At 39.0% G+C, this 21,009-nt stretch overlaps 1 protein-coding gene across 2 annotated transcripts; it reads right to left on the bottom strand.

Annotated features, from left to right (window-relative positions):
- Positions 1–318: 318 nt before the first annotated feature.
- Positions 319–19,292, bottom strand: lonrf2 (LON peptidase N-terminal domain and ring finger 2). 2 transcript variants are annotated; one of them, XM_061918232.1, is made up of 12 exons: positions 17,476–19,291; positions 12,432–12,550; positions 9,707–9,829; positions 9,471–9,620; positions 8,899–9,097; positions 8,600–8,693; positions 8,411–8,525; positions 8,220–8,341; positions 7,965–8,151; positions 2,562–2,696; positions 2,351–2,500; positions 319–1,261 (listed from the first exon to the last, which is right to left on the bottom strand). In XM_061918232.1, exons 1-12 carry the CDS (start codon positions 18,146–18,148, stop codon positions 1,103–1,105), a joined length of 2,226 nt encoding a protein of 741 aa, XP_061774216.1. In that variant the 5' UTR covers positions 18,149–19,291; the 3' UTR covers positions 319–1,102. The 2 variants fall into 2 exon arrangements, with proteins under 2 accessions (XP_061774216.1, XP_061774217.1); XM_061918233.1 differs by lacking the exon at positions 319–1,261 and adding an exon at positions 1,992–2,033 and having other exon boundaries at positions 17,476–19,292.
- Positions 19,293–21,009: the final 1,717 nt, after the last annotated feature.

Here is a 21,009-nt window from a genome sequence, read left to right as displayed (position 1 = left end):
TAAGTATTGGTATCCGTATCGGACCGATAGCAACATTTGCAGTCCATCCATCCATTTTCTACTGCTTATTCCCTTTTGGGGTCGCGGGGGGCGCTGGCGCCTATCTTAGCTGCAATCGGGCGGAAGACGGGATACACCTTGGACAAGTCGCCACCTCATTGCAGTGTCGGCCACAATTTGACTTCATTGACAACACTGCCCCCCTGTGGCCACAAGGTGCAGGTGAGCTATGATTTGGAAGTCGTGACGTCATAACGTCTGCCTGTGTGGTGTTGTTGCTGCAAAGGAAATAGAGTTGGAGTTGATTAAAGATGAGACTTTGATGATTACATTTTGTTTATTGGCGATAAAAAAGGTAGTCAGAGGAGCGGAGGGACAACTGGAGTCCATGTTGGATGTCAGGGAAGTAAGTCTCCTCTGCAGAAACCATTTGAAATGTTTCAAAGTTCCACTTCCTTCGTCCAAGTTGTTCAAAAAGAAAAAGAAAGTTGCTACAAGAGTAGTTAGGCTGCACAACAAAAATCCAGAGGGACAAGCGGCAAAAAATGGATGGATTGACTTTTAACAAAATACAATTTTAAGAATGTTTTTTTTGTTGTTGCCTGAAATTTATGTTTGTTGAAAGAGAATCCATTTTTAAAAAGAAGTTTTTAGTCCAACTGCAAGCAGAAGCAACTGTTCTAACATAATTATTATACCAAATAATACTTTGTAAAATACTTCAAATGTTTAATTTAAAAAATGGTTTAAAGAAAACATATCTTTAATTATATTTAATCAAATTTAAAAGATGTTTAGCAAAATAAAAATATATATAATACTTTTAACATCTTTTTAAAAATAGATCATTTTCCACGTGGGCAGAAGAAAGTTCTGGAAGGTGTTTGTAAGAAATAAGCAGGGGGGCTGCAGGTGAAGAAGATGAGAAGGATGCTAGGAGGTGACCATGTATGGTCATGTGACCATGTATGGTCATGTGACCATGTATGGTCATGTGACCATGTATGGTCATGTGACCATGTATGGTCATGTGTGCTGCTGTCCAGGAAGCAGGAGATGAAGAAGTCAGTCCATTGATGTGAGGTCATCATCATCATCATCATCATCGTGGCCTCTTGCGTGTGACGAAGATGAGGACCTTGCGGATGGCGAGGAGACGACCCTTCAGACTGCTCATGGACAAGATGGTGAGCTGGGCCCGGTTCTCCAGGGGGAGGACAGCCAGCAGCCACCAGCACCAGGCTGGTCCACTTGGACTGGCCTGTAGGACCCATCAGAATGTATTATTATTATTATTATTCTATGAAATATTCCACTTGGACTGGCCTGTAGGACCCATCAGAATGTATTATTATTATTATTATATTAATATTCCACTTGGACTGGCCTGTAGGACCCATCAGAATGTATTATTATTATTATTATTCTATGAAATATTCCACTTGGACTGGCCTGTAGGACCCATCAGAATGTATTATTATTATTATATTAATATTCCACTTGGACTGGCCTGTAGGACCCATCAGAATGTATTATTATTATTATTATTATTATTCTATGAAATATTCCACTTGGACTGGCCTGTAGGACCCATCAGAATGTATTATTATTATTATATTAATATTCCACTTGGACTGGCCTGTAGGACTCATCAGAATTTATTATTATTATTATTATTCTATGAAATATTCCACTTGGAGTGGCCTGTAGGATCCACCAGAATGTATTATTATTATTATTCTATGAAATATTCCACTTGGAGTGGCCTGTAGGACCCATCAGAATGTATTATTATTAATATTATTATTCTATGAAATATTCCACTTGGACTGGCCTGTAGGACTCATCAGAATGTATTATTATTATTATTCTATGAAATATTCCACTTGGAGTGGCCTGTAGGATCCACCAGAATGTATTATTATTAATATTATTATTATATTAATATTCCACTTGGAGTGGCCTGTAGGATCCACCAGAATGTATTATTATTAATATTATTATTATTATATTAATATTCCACTTGGACTGGCCTGTAGGACTCATCAGAATGTATTATTATTATTATTCTATGAAATATTCCACTTGGAGTGGCCTGTAGGATCCATCAGAATGTATTATTATTAATATTATTATTATTATATTAATATTCCACTTGGAGTGGCCTGTAGGATCCACCAGAATGTATTATTAATATTATTATTATTATATTAATATTCCACTTGGAGTGGCCTGTAGGATCCACCAGAATGTATTATTAATATTATTATTATTATATTAATATTCCACTTGGAGTGGCCTGTAGGATCCACCAGAAGTGAAATGCGGCCTGCTAGCTCCAGCTGCTCACCTGAGGGTTTGGGTCTTTCCCAGGCAGGTGTCCAAAGTGGCTGAGAATCTGACTCTTCATGTTGTCTTTGAGCGAGGTGAACCAGTTGTTGGCCTGATCGTACACGGCGTCATGCAGCTTCAGCAGCTCACTAAGCTCCTCCCCCTCCACCTGGACACAAGCAGGTGTGTGAAATAGGAGGCCCACTCCGACAGGTGATTTCCTCACGCACCTTTTTGTCCTCCAGGTATTCGATCTTGGCCGTGTGGTAGCCGTCCCTTTGGCCGTGACTTAAGACTTTGAAGCGAGACACGCCCACAGTCTCCACCACCGAGCGGCCGTCAGGGAAGAACTTGACGTCCTGAACCTGAAGAGGGAGGAGAGAGACTCTTCTTTAAAATCATGTCTTAGGTCTGCTCTTCTTACACTGACTTATGTTCTTTTAGGTCTGCTCTTCTTACACTGACTTATGTTCTTTTAGGTCTGCTCTTCTTACACTGACTTATGTTCTTTTAGGTCTGCTCTTCTTACACTGACTTATGTTCTTTTAGGTCTGCTCTTCTTACACTGACTTATGTTCTTTTAGGTCTGCTCTTCTTACACTGACTTATGTTCTTTTAGGTCTGCTCTTCTTACACTGACTTATGTTCTTTTAGGTCTGCTCTTCTTACACTGACTTATGTTCTTTTAGGTCTGCTCTTCTTACACTGACTTATGTTCTTTTAGGTCTGCTCTTCTTACACTGACTTATGTTCTTTTAGGTCTGCTCTTCTTACGCTGACTTATGTTCTTTTAGGTCTGCTCTTCTTACGCTGACTTATGTTCTTTTAGGTCTGCTCTTCTTACACTGACTTATGTTCTTTTAGGTCTGCTCTTCTTACACTGACTTATGTTCTTTTAGGTCTGCTCTTCTTACACTGACTTATGTTCTTTTAGGTCTGCTCTTCTTACACTGACTTATGTTCTTTTAGGTCTGCTCTTCTTACACTGACTTATGTTCTTTTAGGTCTGCTCTTCTTACACTGACTTATGTTCTTTTAGGTCTGCTCTTCTTACGCTGACTTATGTTCTTTTAGGTCTGCTCTTCTTACACTGGCTTATGTTCTTTTAGGTCTGCTCTTCTTACACTGACTTATGTTCTTTTAGGTCTGCTCTTCTTACACTGACTTATGTTCTTTTAGGTCTGCTCTTCTTACACTGACTCATGTTCTTTTAGGTCTGCTCTTCTTACACTGACTTATGTTCTTTTAGGTCTGCTCTTCTTACACTGACTTATGTTCTTTTAGGTCTGATTCTTCTTACACTGACTTATGTTCTTTTAGGTCTGCTCTTCTTACACTGACTTATGTTCTTTTAGGTCTGCTCTTCTTACACTGACTTATGTTCTTTTAGGTCTGCTCTTCTTACACTGACTTATGTTCTTTTAGGTCTGCTCTTCTTACACTGACTTATGTTCTTTTAGGTCTGCTCTTCTTACACTGACTCATGTTCTTTTAGGTCTGCTCTTCTTACACTGACTTATGTTCTTTTATGTCTGCTCTTCTTACACTGACTTATGTTCTTTTAGGTCTGATTCTTCTTACACTGACTTATGTTCTTTTAGGTCTGCTCTTCTTACACTGACTTATGTTCTTTTAGGTCTGCTCTTCTTACACTGACTTATGTTCTTTTAGGTCTGCTCTTCTTACACTGACTTATGTTCTTTTAGGTCTGCTCTTCTTACACTGACTTATGTTCTTTTAGGTCTGCTCTTCTTACACTGACTTATGTTCTTTTAGGTCTGCTCTTCTTACACTGACTTATGTTCTTTTAGGTCTGCTCTTCTTACACTGACTTATGTTCTTTTAGGTCTGCTCTTCTTACACTGACTTATGTTCTTTTAGGTCTGCTCTTCTTACACTGACTCATGTTCTTTTAGGTCTGCTCTTCTTACACTGACTTATGTTCTTTTATGTCTGCTCTTCTTACACTGACTCATGTTCTTTTAGGTCTGCTCTTCTTACACTGACTTATGTTCTTTTAGGTCTGCTCTTCTTACACTGACTTATGTTCTTTTATGTCTGCTCTTCTTACACTGACTTATGTTCTTTTAGGTCTGCTCTTCTTACACTGACTTATGTTCTTTTAGGTCTGCTCTTCTTACACTGACTCATGTTCTTTTAGGTCTGCTCTTCTTACACTGACTTATGTTCTTTTAGGTCTGCTCTTCTTACACTGACTTATGTTCTTTTAGGCCTGCTCTTCTTACACTGACTTATGTTCTTTTAGATCTGCTCTTCTTACACTGACTTATGTTCTTTTAGGTCTGCTCTTCTTACACTGACTTATGTTCTTTTATGTCTGCTCTTCTTACACTGACTCATGTTCTTTTAGGTCTGCTCTTCTTACACTGACTTATGTTCTTTTAGGTCTGCTCTTCTTACACTGACTCATGTTCTTTTAGGTCTGCTCTTCTTACACCGACTTATGTTCTTTTAGGTCTGCTCTTCTTACGCTGACTTGTGTTCTTTTAGGTCTGCTCTTCTTACGCTGACTTATGTTCTTTTAGGTCTGCTTTTCTTACACTGACTCATGTTCTTTTAGGTCTGCTCTTCTTACACTGACTTATGTTCTTTTAGGTCTGCTCTTCTTACACTGACTCATGTTCTTTTAGGTCTGCTCTTCTTACACTGACTTATGTTCTTTTAGGTTTGCTCTTCTTACACTGACTTATGTTCTTTTAGGTCTGCTCTTCTTACACTGACTTATGTTCTTTTAGGTCTGCTCTTCTTACACTGACTTATGTTCTTTTAGGTCTGCTCTTCTTACACTGACTTATGTTCTTTTAGGTCTGCTCTTCTTACACTGACTTATGTTCTTTTAGGTCTGCTCTTCTTACACTGACTTATGTTCTTTTAGGTCTGCTCTTCTTACACTGACTCATGTTCTTTTAGGTCTGCTCTTCTTACACTGACTTATGTTCTTTTAGGTCTGCTCTTCTTACACTGACTTATGTTCTTTTAGGTCTGCTCTTCTTACACTGACTTATGTTCTTTTAGGTCTGCTCTTCTTACACTGACTTATGTTCTTTTAGGTCTGCTCTTCTTACACTGACTTATGTTCTTTTAGGTCTGCTCTTCTTACACTGACTTATGTTCTTTTAGGTCTGCTCTTCTTACACTGACTCATGTTCTTTTAGGTCTGCTCTTCTTACACTGACTTATGTTCTTTTAGGTCTGCTCTTCTTACACTGACTTATGTTCTTTTAGGTCTGCTCTTCTTACACTGACTTATGTTCTTTTAGGTCTGCTCTTCTTACACTGACTTATGTTCTTTTAGGTCTGCTCTTCTTACACTGACTTATGTTCTTTTAGGTCTGCTTTTCTTACACTGACTTATGTTCTTTTAGGTCTGCTCTTCTTACACTGACTTATGTTCTTTTAGGTCTGCTCTTCTTACACTGACTTATGTTCTTTTAGGTCTGCTCTTCTTACACTGACTTATGTTCTTTTAGGTCTGCTCTTCTTACACTGACTCATGTTCTTTTAGGTCTGCTATTCTTACACTGACTTATGTTCTTTTAGGTCTGCTCTTCTTACACTGACTTATGTTCTTTTAGGTCTGTCTGATTCTTCTTACACTGACTTATGTTCTTTTAGGTCTGTTCTTCTTACACTGACTTATGTTCTTTTAGGTCTGTTCTTCTTACACTGACTTATGTTCTTGGCAGAGTCACTAACTAACTAACTGGGAAATATGATTTACTTTTTTCAATGAATTTGTTTTCCTTAAATTTTTTGTACATCTTTTTTATTTTTCTCAATTTCACATTTTGTTATATTTGAAAAACTAACAAAATATATTGTTTCTTAACATAAGTAAAAAATAATTATTAATTTTACACCGTTTAGTTATTTTTTGTATTTATAATTTTGAATTTTTTTTCTCAATAAATATATGTATATTTTAATTGCAGTCACTTTCACACTTCTGTAGTTGAGAAATCAACAAACTACATAAAACCTATTGTCCTAAAATTAAAAATGCATTTCTATTACCGGTAATTTTTTTTTCTGTTTAAATACGATTTTTTTATTTTTTACGCTCTTTTTGTAACTCTAAAGGCCTACTAAAATGAGATGTTCTTATTTAAACGGGGATAGCAGCTCCATTCTATGTGTCATACTTCATCATTTAGCGATATTGCCATATTTTTGCTGAAAGGATTTAGTAGAGAACATCCAAGATAAAGTTGGCAACTGTCGGAGTTAAGACAATAGCCTTGCCTCTACCAGAAGTCGCTGACGATGACGTCACATGTTGATGGCTCCTCACATATTCACTTTGATTTTAATGGGAGCCTCCAACAAAAACAGTTATTCAGACTGAGAAAAATTGCAAAAGATTCAGCAACACAGAGCTCCAAAACACTGTGTAATTATGCCATTAAAGCAGACGACTTTTAGCTGTGTGTGTGTGCAGCGCTCATATTTCCTAACAGTCCGTGACGTCACGCCTACACGTCATCATTACACGACATTATCAAGGAAAAACTCCCGGGAAATTTAAAATTGTAATTTAGTAAACTAAAGCGGCCGTATTGGCATGTGTTGCAATGTTAATATTTCATCATTCATATATAAACTATCAGACTGTGTGGTGGCTAGTAGTGGCTTTCAGTAGGCCTTTAACTAACGCTATATTTGGAAAACTAACTAAATATATGAAAACTTTATTACTTCTTTAAATGTATTTCTAAGTTCCAATAATTTGTATATTAGTTTTTATTTTATGTGTCTTCAAGCATTTACTAAGCTCATTTTGTCCCTTTCATAAATGCTAATTGTAAAAAAGATTTATATATATTTTTTGTACTTTATTTTTGTTTTGTTTGCAGTGAGCAAAACTCGTCACTCACACAAATGTTATATTTGAGAAACTAACAAAAAATGACAACTTTTTTCTTAAAATTAAAAATATTTGTATTTATATATTTTATACTGCTTTTATATTATTGTTTGGCATTTACAATTTAATTGTACTGTTTTTTCTATAAAAATGTGTTTTAATGTTAGTGTTCTTTTTGTCACTTTCACAAAGATTAAATTTTAAAAAATTGACAAAATAAAAAAATAATACAAAAAAAGTATATATATAATATATATATATATTTATTTTTTTTAACAAAAAATAATAAATGTATATATATTTTTTTTTAATAAAGAAAATATACATATATTAAAAAAAAAAGATTTATATATTTTGTTAGTTTTTTTAACTGATTTTTATTTGTTTAGCGTTACGATGCTCTTCGTCCTTTTCACAAAGGTTATAGATGTGAAATTAACAAAATATATGAAAACATTCCTCTTAAAATTTATATTAATTGTATTTACACATTTTACACTACTTTTTGTCATAATTTGTTTGCATTTATAATAAAAAATATATATATTTTGTAGTTTTTTTCCCATACATTTTTTTTTTACGTTAGTGTTCTTTTTGTCACTTTCACAAAGGTTATATTTGGAAAAACTAACAAAATATATAAAAATATTTTTTCTTCACATACAAACAAATATGATATTTCTGTTTGATTGTTATTTGTTTAGGGTTACAATGTTCTTTATGTCACTTGGGAAAGAAATGATGTCACCTGGAGCATGCAGCCGTAGTCGGCGAAGCCTTTGAGCTGGTCGGCGATGCACATGCCAAACTGCTTGGTGCCCGTCTCCATGGAGCGGCGGATCATGAGGCGGTAGCGGGGCTCGAAGACGTGCAGCGGGCAGGGGATGGTGGGGAAGGCCATGGTGCACACAAAGATGGGCACTTCCTGCGTCAGGCTGCAGGACAAAGAAGATGAGCAACATGGAACAAAGGGGGACAGGCATGACGTCAGTGGAAGACTGACTTGGAGAGCTCCTTCATCTCCTCCTCGTGGATGGTCTTCCTCTCCGCCAGCTCCTTGCTGAGGTAGCGCAGCAGCACCTCCTCCATCAGCAGCGTCTTGTTGTATCCTCGGGTTGCCAGACACTAGCCAAGACAAGATGGTGAGCTCAGAGCTCAGCAGAAGCAAAAATGTTGTCTGAGGAGAAGACTCACCTCAGATAGGTTCTCCTTGCACAGAGGACAGTTGGGGGTGTGGTCCAGGCAGCGCTCCAGACACTTGAGGCAGAAGGTGTGTCCGCAGGGCGTGGCCACCGGCTCGTAGAACAACCTGGAGGAGCAAAAGGAGGCGGTTGGCGACACGGCATCAATCGGGACAATGGCAGCTGGCAGACAGACAATCACCTCATGCAAAGAGAACACTCCATGTCACCGCTGTCCAACAGCTCCAGTGGAACACTGACACTTCCTGCTGACGTCCTCACGCCGCTCCGCTCGGCTGTGGGACAAAAACATAAACCTGTTATGTCCTGAAACATTCTCTTTTGCCATCTAGTGGCTTCTCTGTTAACCTTGCTCTTACGTCACTTTCAACACACACACACACCTTTTTGTACCGTTTTTAAAAAATATACATATTTTTGACTTCTTTTTAGCACTCGCTACTCTGTTTTTGTCCCATCTGCAAAATACATGAACCCTACCAGATTTGAGCAGCTTGGCAGGAGGGTGCGGGGCTGCGTCCTCACTTTGCTTCCTCTTCAGACCACTAGGGGGCGCTGCGACTGAGGCCAGGACAGCAGCCAGACTCTTGCTGCCCTCGGTGGTCTCAGCGGGGACCAGAGAGAGTCTGGAGGACGGCTGGTCCTCAGAGGAGCTTGTAGTCCCGCACAAGTCAGAGTCCTGGACACATGTAAGAGATATAAGATCATGTCATCATCATAATAATTGCTTTGCCATGGGCTTGAAGTTAGACCAGGCACAAAGCGATCACCATTATGTGGATGGATATTAAAATCACTTGAAATATGATTTGAAACAACAAATAATAATAACAACAATACAATTCTGTTCACATTGAGACTTATTTTTCCAGCTTGTCGTGTGATGCATAAAATGAAACATCCTCACATGTATTGGTGCAACACATCTTTGGACCAGTATCTCAAGTCAAAGCATAGTAAAGCTATAAAATAAGAGCTTTAAAGCAAGCCTGTATTTTGTGGCCTTATTGTGAAGGGGGCAGGAAGTGTGCTGCTGCTGTGAGAGGACTCACCTGTGAGGATGAAGGCTGTGTGAGCGGGCTGAGCGACCTCAGCAGGGCGGGCGGCTTGAAGAGGCGTGTGGCCGTGCCGCCCTGCAGCGGGTGCAGCGGCGTGGGCACGTCTTGGTTCTCGAACACGGAGGAGAAGAGTTGGCTGAGGACCTGAGCGGTTAAAACAAACGAAAGAAAGCGGCGAGGTGAGCGTGAAGCCGGCGGATGATGCGGACACAGGATGGAGCTGTTCTTACCTTCTGAGCCTCCAGCTTGACTTTGGTCCAGTTGGGCTTGAGCGCCACACACAGGAAGTACTCCTGCAAGGCCTCGTCGTTGCGACCCGCTCGACTCAGCGTGGTGGCCTTCAGGTAGTGAGCCTGGAGGAAGAGCACACTCATCATCACGGCTCCTTTGCATGTTGGGACAAGACCAGGCATCTTCTGATTTCTTACCCCCTTGTATTTATGTAGCACTTTTCTCCAGAGACTCAAAGCAATTTAACACGGATTGTAAAAGGAAAGAACGTTTTGGGTGTCAACATAAAACTGTAAACTATGTGGTACCAAACGTAAATATTACAAGAATTTTTGCCTCACTTACGATTCTTGGGGTGACAATTCGATTCAGAATCTATTCTCAAAATTGTACTTATTTGTTTATATTATATAGTACTTTTTTTGTAATTAAATATTTATTTTAAATCTACTATATATATTAATGTTTTTAAAATTATATGATTGAAATTATATATACATATATATACACATATATATATACATATATATACACATATATATATATATATATATATACACACATATATATATATATATATATATATACACACATATATATATATACACACATATATATATATATATATATATATACACACACACATATATATATATATACACACACATATACACACACACACACACACACACACACACACACACACACACACACACACACACACACACACACACACACACACACACACACACACACACACACACACACACACACACACACACACACACACACACACACACACACACACTAGGGTTGTCCCAATCCGATATTTTGATCGGATCAGCCGCCGAAATTTGCCAAAAAAATGCGTATCGGCAAGGCGTGGGAAAATGCCGATCCAGATCCAGTTTTTAATAAAACTCCAGTCCGTGTTTCCCAACACACCGATTTAAAATAATACATTCCACTCTTCTGCTGCTCCCTAAACTCCGTTCCGCATTTTCCAGAACACCTTCAAAACATCCACAGGTCTGCGTTCTAAACGTTCAGACGGCCGTGTGAATTAAATGTTACGGTAAAAATGTCAGCTGTGTGGGATTATTTTATCCTACAAAACGAAAAAGATGAAGAGGTGGAGTGCAAAACATGCCACAATAAAGTCAAGCGTGGTGGTAAAGTTGTAAGACATTTTCATGAATCTTGCGAGTGAGAGGCTTTTCAGCATTCATCATAGATGAACACAGGAGCTGGCTGACACCTGAGCATCTTGAAGTGCTCGTCTATGTTAGAAAGAATCTCCCTATTATGCTTGGACGTCAAGTGTTTGCCCCCCCTGACTGGGGAAAACAATTGAAGGGAATGTGGATATATATATATATATATTTTTTTTATTTACACTTGTCCAAGAGCAAGTATTGATGCTGAGTTATAGACATTTTATCCCACTCAGGTTGTTTGTGTCTTTTGCTTTTTTTAATAATGTTTACAGCCTTATTTGCACTTTATACTGTTCACTTTTTTACTGTTTAATGATGCCATTTCTCTTTGTCATGTATAATTTCTGATAATTTGTGTTTATCCTTGAATACCAACTATTGTGTATTACTCAAACTCACCTAATTCAGCTGGCTGGTTGTTATCAAGAGTACTAAAATACTTTTCAGCATGAATCTGACAACTAAGTAGGCTAAATAACTTTAAATTGTAATAAATGCTCGGATAGGCCAGTATCGGTATCGGATCGTAAGTGCAAAAACCATATCGGTATCGGATCGGAAGTGCAAAAACCTGGATCGGGACATCCCTAATATACATACGTATATATATATATATATGTGTGTGTGTATAAATAATCATTAGTACAATAATTAATATTTATTTGTAATTGATTGTTAAAATAATAAATAATTTATACTTAAATTAAAATATAATAATTTGGTATTTTGTGGTGCATCAAACGTACACATCCCCCCCTCCCACCCCACCCACTATTCTTGGGGTGACAATTTGATTCAGAATTGCTTCAAACAGATTCTCACAATTGTTTGTATTATATAATACCGTATATTATATTTAAAATTAAATATTTATTTTGATTATAAACTAGAAATTTTATATTTAGTATATGTAATATATAGATGTTTTTAAAATTATATAATTGAAATATAATAAGTATATAATCATTACTATAAATGTAAATATTTATTTCTAATTATTGATAGATAAAATGATAAAATAAATTATTAATATTAAAATATAATCATTTGGTATTTTGTGGTGCATCAAATGTAAACATTTTTCCCATTTATTTTTGAAAACCATGAATTCATTTAGAATGGGATAAATAAAACTGGCAATTTGGAGCACTCTCACTCAACAACCACATTCAGGACTGCAAGTTAGAAAGCTGACTATCCCCCCACACTCAACCCATATTTACACATTATCTGTTTGATTTAAATATTAACTTCAATTCAAAGTTGTTTGCTGGCGACATTTGCATAGCAAACTGTGCCGCAGCTATGAATCCAGCAGAGGGCGCTGTCTTTGACAAGATGCCATGTGCAACTGTACAAAACTATTTGTGTAAAAGTGCATTTAAAATGATTTACAGTAGCATTTTAAGCCAAGAGTAGGGTCTTGGAACATAAGCCCCACTAATAGAATGTGTTTACTGTCTTTAAAACTTAAGAAAAGGAGCTGATGAAAGAATATTGCTCTCACCCTGGGCCAGAGAGGCTTCATCCTGCAGAGGCTGCTGGCGTCCTGCAGAGCCTGGGTGCAGCTCTCCATCTCCAGGTGCAGCTCGGCCCGCTGGCACAGCAGCCTGCCTGAGGGGGGCGCTGTGCACAAAGAGACAGGAGAGGAGCGGGGTCAGGTTGGACAGAAGTAGGCCACGCGGCGTGGTGAGGTGACACGCGGCGTGGAGTCACGTGGTGGTGGCAGCGGCGAGTGAGGCCACGCGCGCAACATGATCGACACGATGGTATCTGCAGGGAGCCTTTTATTACAGCCGCCACTTGCACGGAGCACGTTCCAGTCCGACGGAGCCTGTGGTCCATCACGCGCTGCTTTAAACCAATCATTTCATCTGTTCCAGGGTCAAACTACAGCTACTGATAAGTGAACGGTATAACACGATTTGAAAAAGGCCAGTCATGGACATGATGGCCAAGTTAGCCAGGCTTGGGGTGGTGTTGATGAAGGTGGACCCCGACTTCAATTGGGGTGTTTGCATTCAGTGGTCAATTGTACATAATATGTACTGTACTGTGCAATCTACTAATAAAAGTCTCAATCAATCAAAAAAAAGCACTTCATAAGTAGAAAGGTTTTTTTATGAAACCACCCTGAGCCTTATCTTATTTAGTTTTTATTCTATAAATGTTGACCACATTAACCTTGCCAATGGACCCTGTGTGTGTATATGTACGTTATGCCATTGTTTACAAATTTGGTAAATAACCCCCCCAAAAAAGTATATTTGTTTTCTTACTGTACCGAAAATTAACCGAACCGTGACCTCTAAACCGAGGTACGTACCAAACCGAAATTTTTGTGTACCGTTACACCCCTATTATTTATATAAAAAAAATGTTAATGCAAATATTTATTTTCATACCTGTATTATTTCCAAACCGCAGTAAAACAGCTGAATGAACAAAACAGAAGTCATCGTCATGGACTGAGTTATTTACACAGCAATATGAGTCTGTGTATGTATGTATATATATATATATATATATTATATATATATGTACATACACATATATATATAAGAAAAGAGAGAAGTATTGGATACTTCTTTTTGCCTTATTTGACTATTAAATTATTTTTGCCTTATTTGACTTTATCAAATGTTTGGCTAGAATTTTATTAACAAAACCAAGTATCTTTTAAGTAATACATACATTTATCAGAGCTGTTATCTATTTTACAGGGGAATGTATTTAATCAGAGAATTGGCACCTAATGTAATTAAAAAGTAACGACTTGGTTTGTTTTAAATGATGATTCTGAATGGAATGGTGTGGTGCCCAGAGATTGACAGCCCTAATGAGCTACAATCTGATATTTGGCTTTGGCGTTTCCTTGAATGAGCGGCAGTGGCATGTGGTGGTAGTAAACAAGACACAGACGGTGTCATCACGCGTGGCCGCCACGTGTCAGACGCCAGACCGTACGGGCCCTTGCCGCCTGGCGAAGGAACACTGGCATGCATCAGTGTTGATCCTGGAGCACAAATATCTGACACGGCATCATTTGTAGGAGGGCTTTGGAAGAAATGAGGATAACCTTTTTGTAATCTAAAAACAAAACAAAAACGTTGCAAGTAAATAAATGGTTTGCGGTGAGGAGGGAACATTCTAGACGAGAACATTGTGTTTGGTGACCAAAGCACACTTTGAACGAGCAGAGTCTGACTAATGCAGTTACATGAGACGTCATAACTTTGACCTAAATAATAGCCAAGACTTATGAAACTCACCTCAGTGTTTAGTCACGTTATGTGGCCTCTCCTCCTTATTCATATTAAATACCTTGGGTGAGAGAGCAGACTGTAACTACGTGTGCTTCTTTTCAGGGCTGATACCAACTCCCGTTGTTAATACCAGAAATTCAGGACCACACGGCGCTTCTTCTTTCATACACTTTGAACCCTCCGGCTTATAAAACGGTGAGGGGAATTTGAGGATTTTTCTTTGCCGACGGCCATAATGCAAGAAGTTAAATGAAAAAACAACAACAAAAAAATAAATACGCTAAAAAGCCGTGTTTGTGCTATTGCTCCATTTTTTGGATGAGTTCACTCACTGAAGTCCTTCCATTTAGTGCTTTCAACCAGAAGTAGAAGTGCCATTCCGTCTTATAGCCTGTCTAGTTGTATGGACTTTTTATTCATCACCCCAAGCAACGTTTGTAAGTTTTACAATATAACTAAAACAATACTTACTTACTAAACCCTCCTATGTGTAAAAGGAGTGTTTTTGTGCAAATTTTTACATGCTCCTATAATGTAGATCAAGTGAGTGTTATTGACTTATACTGCCATTCTTTTTGGGGTTTTTCAGTTTTTCGGAAATTCAGCAAGACGTCACCATGGAGTTTTTGAGTCTGTTTAGCTGATTGGAGAGCTAGCTCGCGCAGCTCGTGGGTCAATGACGATGACTTCTGTTTTATTTGATCAGCCGTTTTACTGCTGTGTTACAGACACTGTTTACAAACAATTAAGGTATGCAAATAAAAATATTTGTGTAAATAACTCATTTCACAACGTATATGGAACTTATAGTTCAGCTAATATATGGAAAAAAAAAAATTTCTTTAAAGATTTAATGGGTGCGGCTTATATGCCGGTGCGCTCTATAGTCAGGGAAATACGGCAGTGTGCAGTTTCATGTTGTAAATTACCTAATTTAGATACACAAAACTACGAGAAGAGGACAGACGCTTTTAAATCCATTTACAGAAGAACAAAGTATTCCGCCAGATTTCTAAACGTCAATGTTTGAGATACGGAGGAGGTAGTAAACATGTGGAATGAAGGTAAACATCAAATATTTCCTATTTGTTACACGCTGTAAAATTAGTCAGTGACACGCCTTTTGTGTTACAAAACCCAATGCTAATGCTAACAAGCCAAAGCTAAAAGTGATGTGTTCATGTTGTTGAAATGGAATAAACACAGACATTTATTTATTTTTTTTTAAAGATGAACTGGACCATAAGGATTACTGTGACCCTCATGAATTCATATTTTACTGAGTGCACCACTTTGACGTGTGAAGTGAATTATATTTATGTAAGCACCCCCCCGCGACCTCAAAAGGGACAAACGGTAGGAAATGGATGGATAGCGCTCTTCTCAAGTGACTCAAGGATGGTGACGCTGCCAAAAGCCTGACTTTTTATATGTACAATTATGTATACTTATTAAAAAAAAATCATATTGTTTTTTTTGTTTTCTTCAAGCAAAAAATGTATGGCCTATTTTTCACACGTGTGGTCTTTATGTTATTATTCTCACCTGCACTCTTCGAAGGCGGACGCTCCCCTTCCCCTCTCCCTTTAGCTCGCTTCTTTGTTTTGTCTTGACTTAACTTGCTTGTTGCTTCTTTTTGCACTGCTCTCTGAAATCTAAACAATGGAATTGATCAACTGACCTCTCAACGAAATTGACAAGATTCCAGGTTGGGGTGGAACCTGCCTGTCTTGGTATGGTATGCTCTTTGTTGCCATTGCACAAGTACAAGGAAATTTCTGTTTTGATATTAGACAAACTGTGATTACTGCTTTGCACACTCTTGGCATTCTTGACGAGCTTTAAGAGGCAGTCACCTAAAATGGTTTTCACTTCACAGGTGTGCTTGAAGCTCATCGAGAGAATGCCAAGAGTGTGCATGAAACACAATAATCAGTGCAAAGTGAAGTGAATTATATTTATATAGAGCTTTTCTCTAGTGACTGAAAGCACTTTTACATAGTGAAACCCAATATTTAAGTTACATTTAAACCAGTGTGGGTGGCACTGGGAGCAGGTGGGTAAAATGTCTTGCCCAAGGACACAACAGCAGTGACTAGGATGGCGGAAGCGGGGATTGAACCTGGAATTCTCAAGTTGCTGGCACGGCCGCTCTACCAACCGAGCTATACTGGGTGGCTATTTCGAAGAAACTAGTACATAAAACATGTTTTATATTACAAACACATGTCCAAACTTTTGGCCTGTACTCAGTCATTTTATATTATATTATATATATATATATATATATATATATATATATATATATATATATATATATATATATATATATATATATATATATATATATATATATATATATATATATATATATATATATATATATATATATATATATATATATATATATATATATATATATATATATATATATATATATATATATATATATATACACACACACACACACACATATATATATATATATATATATATGAAAATAAATGTTGAGGTCACTGGATTATCCATATATGATATTGTGCGCGTCCGCCATTGTAGTCCAAAAGCTATTTTTTTCTTCTATCTTCTTGTGGGGCAGACTGGCTCGTACATGCACTTTCATCCTTCGCTGTTACCATTTCTAATACAAACTACAAAAAAAGGTAGGCGCAGAGAAAACACTGTCGCAGTGGAGGCATGTAAATAAAGCCCACAAACTGGCGCATCCTGAAAGAAAGTGATTTGGAGATGGTTTGTAAAACAATCTGTGCTACATTTGGGCCCCAAAAACACCATTAAATGTTATGTAGACCACAAGGAAGTTGTCTACATGGAGAAAAATATAACTGACTCCTACTAAGACAAAACGTATTGTCAGCTTTGGCTTATACATTGCAAAATGTATTCTATTATTAATATCAAATTGTGCACTTTTTCTTACATTTTTCCTATTTTTTTTTTGACAATTTGCTACAGGCCACACTGCACTTTAGACATGTATGTGATAACTGATAATATTCACAAAGCTGACAAAGAGTTTTCCAAATATCATCAAAATGTACCACCGCATACTTTGAGGTTTTAATATGCGGAGCTTGGAACTTTGGATGGAAACAGGGCTGTAGTTAGGCAACAGGACTGTGCGTCATGCAGTCATATAACAGTTGACCTCTAGGGAGCTTACTGGCGCCACCTGCTGGTGACACCATGAACCACCGCAGAGAGAAGTAGGTCATGTTTTGCAAACAATATGAACAGAAATGGTCCACAAGTCGTGTTTCTTACCCAAATCCACGGCTTCGTCGTACTTGTGCAGGGCCCCAGTCAGGTCCCGGTTGTGCCACAGAACCTCCCCTTCCATCCACAGCCTGCGGGCCTGGCTCTCGGTGGCGAACAGCTTGTCCAGCAGGCTGCTGAGGACCACGTTGAGTCTCCGGCCATTGGGTAGCCCCTCTTTCCTGACGAGGGCCTGCTTGCAGTGCACACAGTCTGTCACCGAGTCCGTGTCCAGGCAGCGTCTGCAGAAGGTGTGTCCACATTCCACGGTGGACGGCTCGTGGAGGAGACGCCGGCAGAGGCCACAGGAGAACAAATCCAAAATCTCGCTCCCGGCGCACTCCCCGTCGTCCTCTTCCTCCTCGTCCCCGCCCAGGCCCGGCTCCTTGTCGCGGAGGCTCCGGGCGATACTTTCCACCAGCAGCGTCAGCTCCTCCGGGCGAAGCTGGCCCAGGCCGGCCGCCGTGCAGTACGAGTCCAGCGCCTCTGAGATCCGGCCGGCGCGCGCCAGAGAGTCGGCCTTCCGCAGGCACAGGCCCCGGTCCGGCTGCTGGAGGCCCGACAGCTGCGAGCTGTAGATCTCGGCCGCCAGGCTAAAGTCCCCTGCCCGGTTGGCCTCCTCCGCCACCTCCAGCATCTCCGGGCAGATGCCCGGGGCTGCCGGGTGAGAGCTGACCTCCATGGTTCTCCTCAAAAGTCTCGACTCAACTTAAAAGTTCAAATAGTGTCCAGAGAAAGAAGCTCCTGGACACCCGAATATGAAACACTAATGCCCGCTGGGCGCAGATTCAGATTCATTCTGCATCTATTTTGTAATACAGTTGAGTCCGCCCCCCTGCCCTCCCTTCTCCGCCTCCTATGTCACTTATGTTTACTACTTTCTGGACGTTACACAACTACTTCAGCACAGAAACATGTGGAAATTCAACTACTAGATTGCGTCTTCGATATCAGTATTACTTGTTTCCTATTTTCTGACTGTTAACGCAACCATTTTAGCACAGAATTGTATTTTATTATTCAACTAAATTCCAACCGCAAAGTTACTGGTGTGTACTATTTTCCCGCCGTTATACAACTAGTTTAGCACTGAAAAAATGTTATTAAACTAAATTTCGCCTTGGGTCGATATCAAGGTCACTTGTGTTTACTTTTTTCTGGCCGTTATAAAACTAGTTAAGCATGGAAAAAAGGTAATCTAACTAAATTGTGCCTAGGTTCGACGTCAATATGACTTATGTTTTTGACTTACGGGCTGTTATAAGTTTTAACACGGAACAATGTTACTTTTCAAATTTAACACGGAACAATGTTAATATTCAAATCAATTGCGTGTTCGGAAGGTCGATGACGATAACACGAAACAACATTATTATTCAAACCAATTGCGTATTCGGAAGGTCGATGTCGATATCGCACTGCCCAGTGAGCCGGTGTTAAAATCCCTCCGTTTTAAACAAACATAGCCGAATAATATCCAATACGCGGCTATCCGACGTTCTCGGTTAAACGGATAAAACACGTTTGAACAAAGAAAGTGCAGTCAAGTTAGGTTATTTCCACAAGCTAGCAGCCGAAGCTAACGACGAGCTAGCCGCTTTTCCGCCCTCGAAGCAACTGCCGGTGTAGTCCGCTCCATTTATGCGGTCCTATAAGAGCGTCGTCAAAGGTGTTGGTGAAAAAAAGCCGGCAAAAACAAAAAACAGCTACGTTGTCGCCTGCGCCGCCAACAAGTCGCTAGCTTGCGAAGGCTAACTGCTCCGTCTTGCTAAGCTTCGCCCAAAGTCGGCTCAGGGCTGTCACGTGACAGGCGAGGCGCGCTCCCATTGGCCAGCAGCTCGGTCACTTATATAAGGCGATGGTGTTGTTGTATAACCGCTCACACCGCAAACTGTATCAACTGCAAACTATATCAGCTTTTTCTTTGTACGATGGATTTTTAACAAATACACAACTGTATTTACACACACACACACACACACACACACACACATACATATATACATATATATGTATATATGTATACATATATATATGTATACATATATATATGTATATATGTATAAATACATACATATATATATATATATATATATATATATATATATATATATATGTATATATATATATATATGTACGTAGTCATTCACATTACACAATGCCATAGTGTCATGTAATACTTTATGTAAGCAGCCCTACAAAATGCTGTTTTCTGCAGCATGTTGCATATATGCAAGAGGGAGGAGCCTCCTCCACACATTATGTCATGGACACGCCCTCTGGCCTTATTGAGTCATTGGGTAACAAAAAGTGAAGTGAACTATATTTATATAGCGCTTTTCTCTAGTGACTCAAAGCGCTTTACATAGTGAAACCCAAGATCTATTTTTTTACATTTTGAACCAGTGTGGGTGGCAGTGGGAGCAGGTGGGTAAAGTGTCTTGCCCAAGGACACAACGGCAGTGACTAGGATGGTGGAAGCGGGGATCGAACGTGCAACCCTCAAGTTGCTGGCACGGCCGCTCTACCAACCAAGTGTCACAGTACATGAACATTAAATAAGGCAGCAAAATGGCATTAAAAAGACACAACTTTTTATTCTTCAGGTCGAACGATCACCTCCGATTTGATTGGCGCACAGGTGTCAAGGTCAAAGCCCTATTTTCTGCTGGACTTACTCTCTTTTTTATGCTGGGGCTGCCAAATATACTGTGATAGTGTACATAGCATTTGGTATATATTGTATATATGTTATAGACATATTATATCTGTATATATGATATACTGTACACATATTAAGTATATATTGTATATATTTGCAGATATGTTATATTTTACATTGCTATACCTGGTTTATTTATTCCTGCATTGTCCTTTCCATCCTTACATTTTACATCATTGTAACTAAGCTACTGTGTTGAACAATTTCCCTTGTGGATCATTAAAGTTTGTCTAAGTCTAAGTCTGAGGGGGTCAAATCTGGCCCGCCAATTATTAAAATGTAGCACAACACACTATTCTAACTTGGCCCGCTTAAATATGGCTCGCCCCATAATTTTCTAAAGTGGCCCAAAACGTGCTCAGAGAGTATGGGGTATGGGACTGTCTGATTGTGGCGGTCCTCTCCCTGTATGATCAGTGTCAGAACATAGTCCTCTCCCTGTATGATCAGTGTCAGAACATAGTCCACTCCCTGTATGATCAGTGTCAGAACATAGTCCTCTCCCTGTATGATCAGTGTCAGAACATAGTCCACTCCCTGTATGATCAGTGTCAGAACATAGTCCTCTCCCTGTATGATCAGTGTCAGAACATAGTCCACTCCCTGTATGATCAGTGTCAGAACATAGTCCACTCCCTGTATGATCAGTGTCAGAACATAGTCCTCTCCCTGTATGATCAGTGTCAGAACATAGTCCTCTCCCTGTATGATCAGTGTCAGAACATAGTCCTCTCCCTGTATGATCAGTGTCAGAACATAGTCCTCTCCCTGTATGATCAGTGTCAGAACATAGTCCACTCCCTGTATGATCAGTGTCAGAA

The sequence above is a fragment of the Nerophis ophidion genome, linkage group LG13, assembly GCF_033978795.1.
Source record: "Nerophis ophidion isolate RoL-2023_Sa linkage group LG13, RoL_Noph_v1.0, whole genome shotgun sequence".
NCBI lineage: Eukaryota > Metazoa > Chordata > Actinopteri > Syngnathiformes > Syngnathidae > Nerophis > Nerophis ophidion.
Note: the sequence above shows the minus strand (reverse complement) of the source record. Positions and strands in the feature narration are given on the sequence as shown.

Coding starts and splice junctions, on each gene's coding strand:
- lonrf2 (XM_061918232.1), bottom strand. CDS start 18,148: ATGGAGGTCAGCTCTCACCCGGCAGCCCCGGGCATCTGCCCGGAGATG. Junction 8,694..8,898: donor TGCCAAGCTGCTCAAATCTG/GTAGGGTTCATG, acceptor TTTGTCCCACAG/CCGAGCGGAGCGGCGTGAGG. Junction 8,526..8,599: donor GAGTGTTCTCTTTGCATGAG/GTGATTGTCTGT, acceptor TTGCTCCTCCAG/GTTGTTCTACGAGCCGGTGG.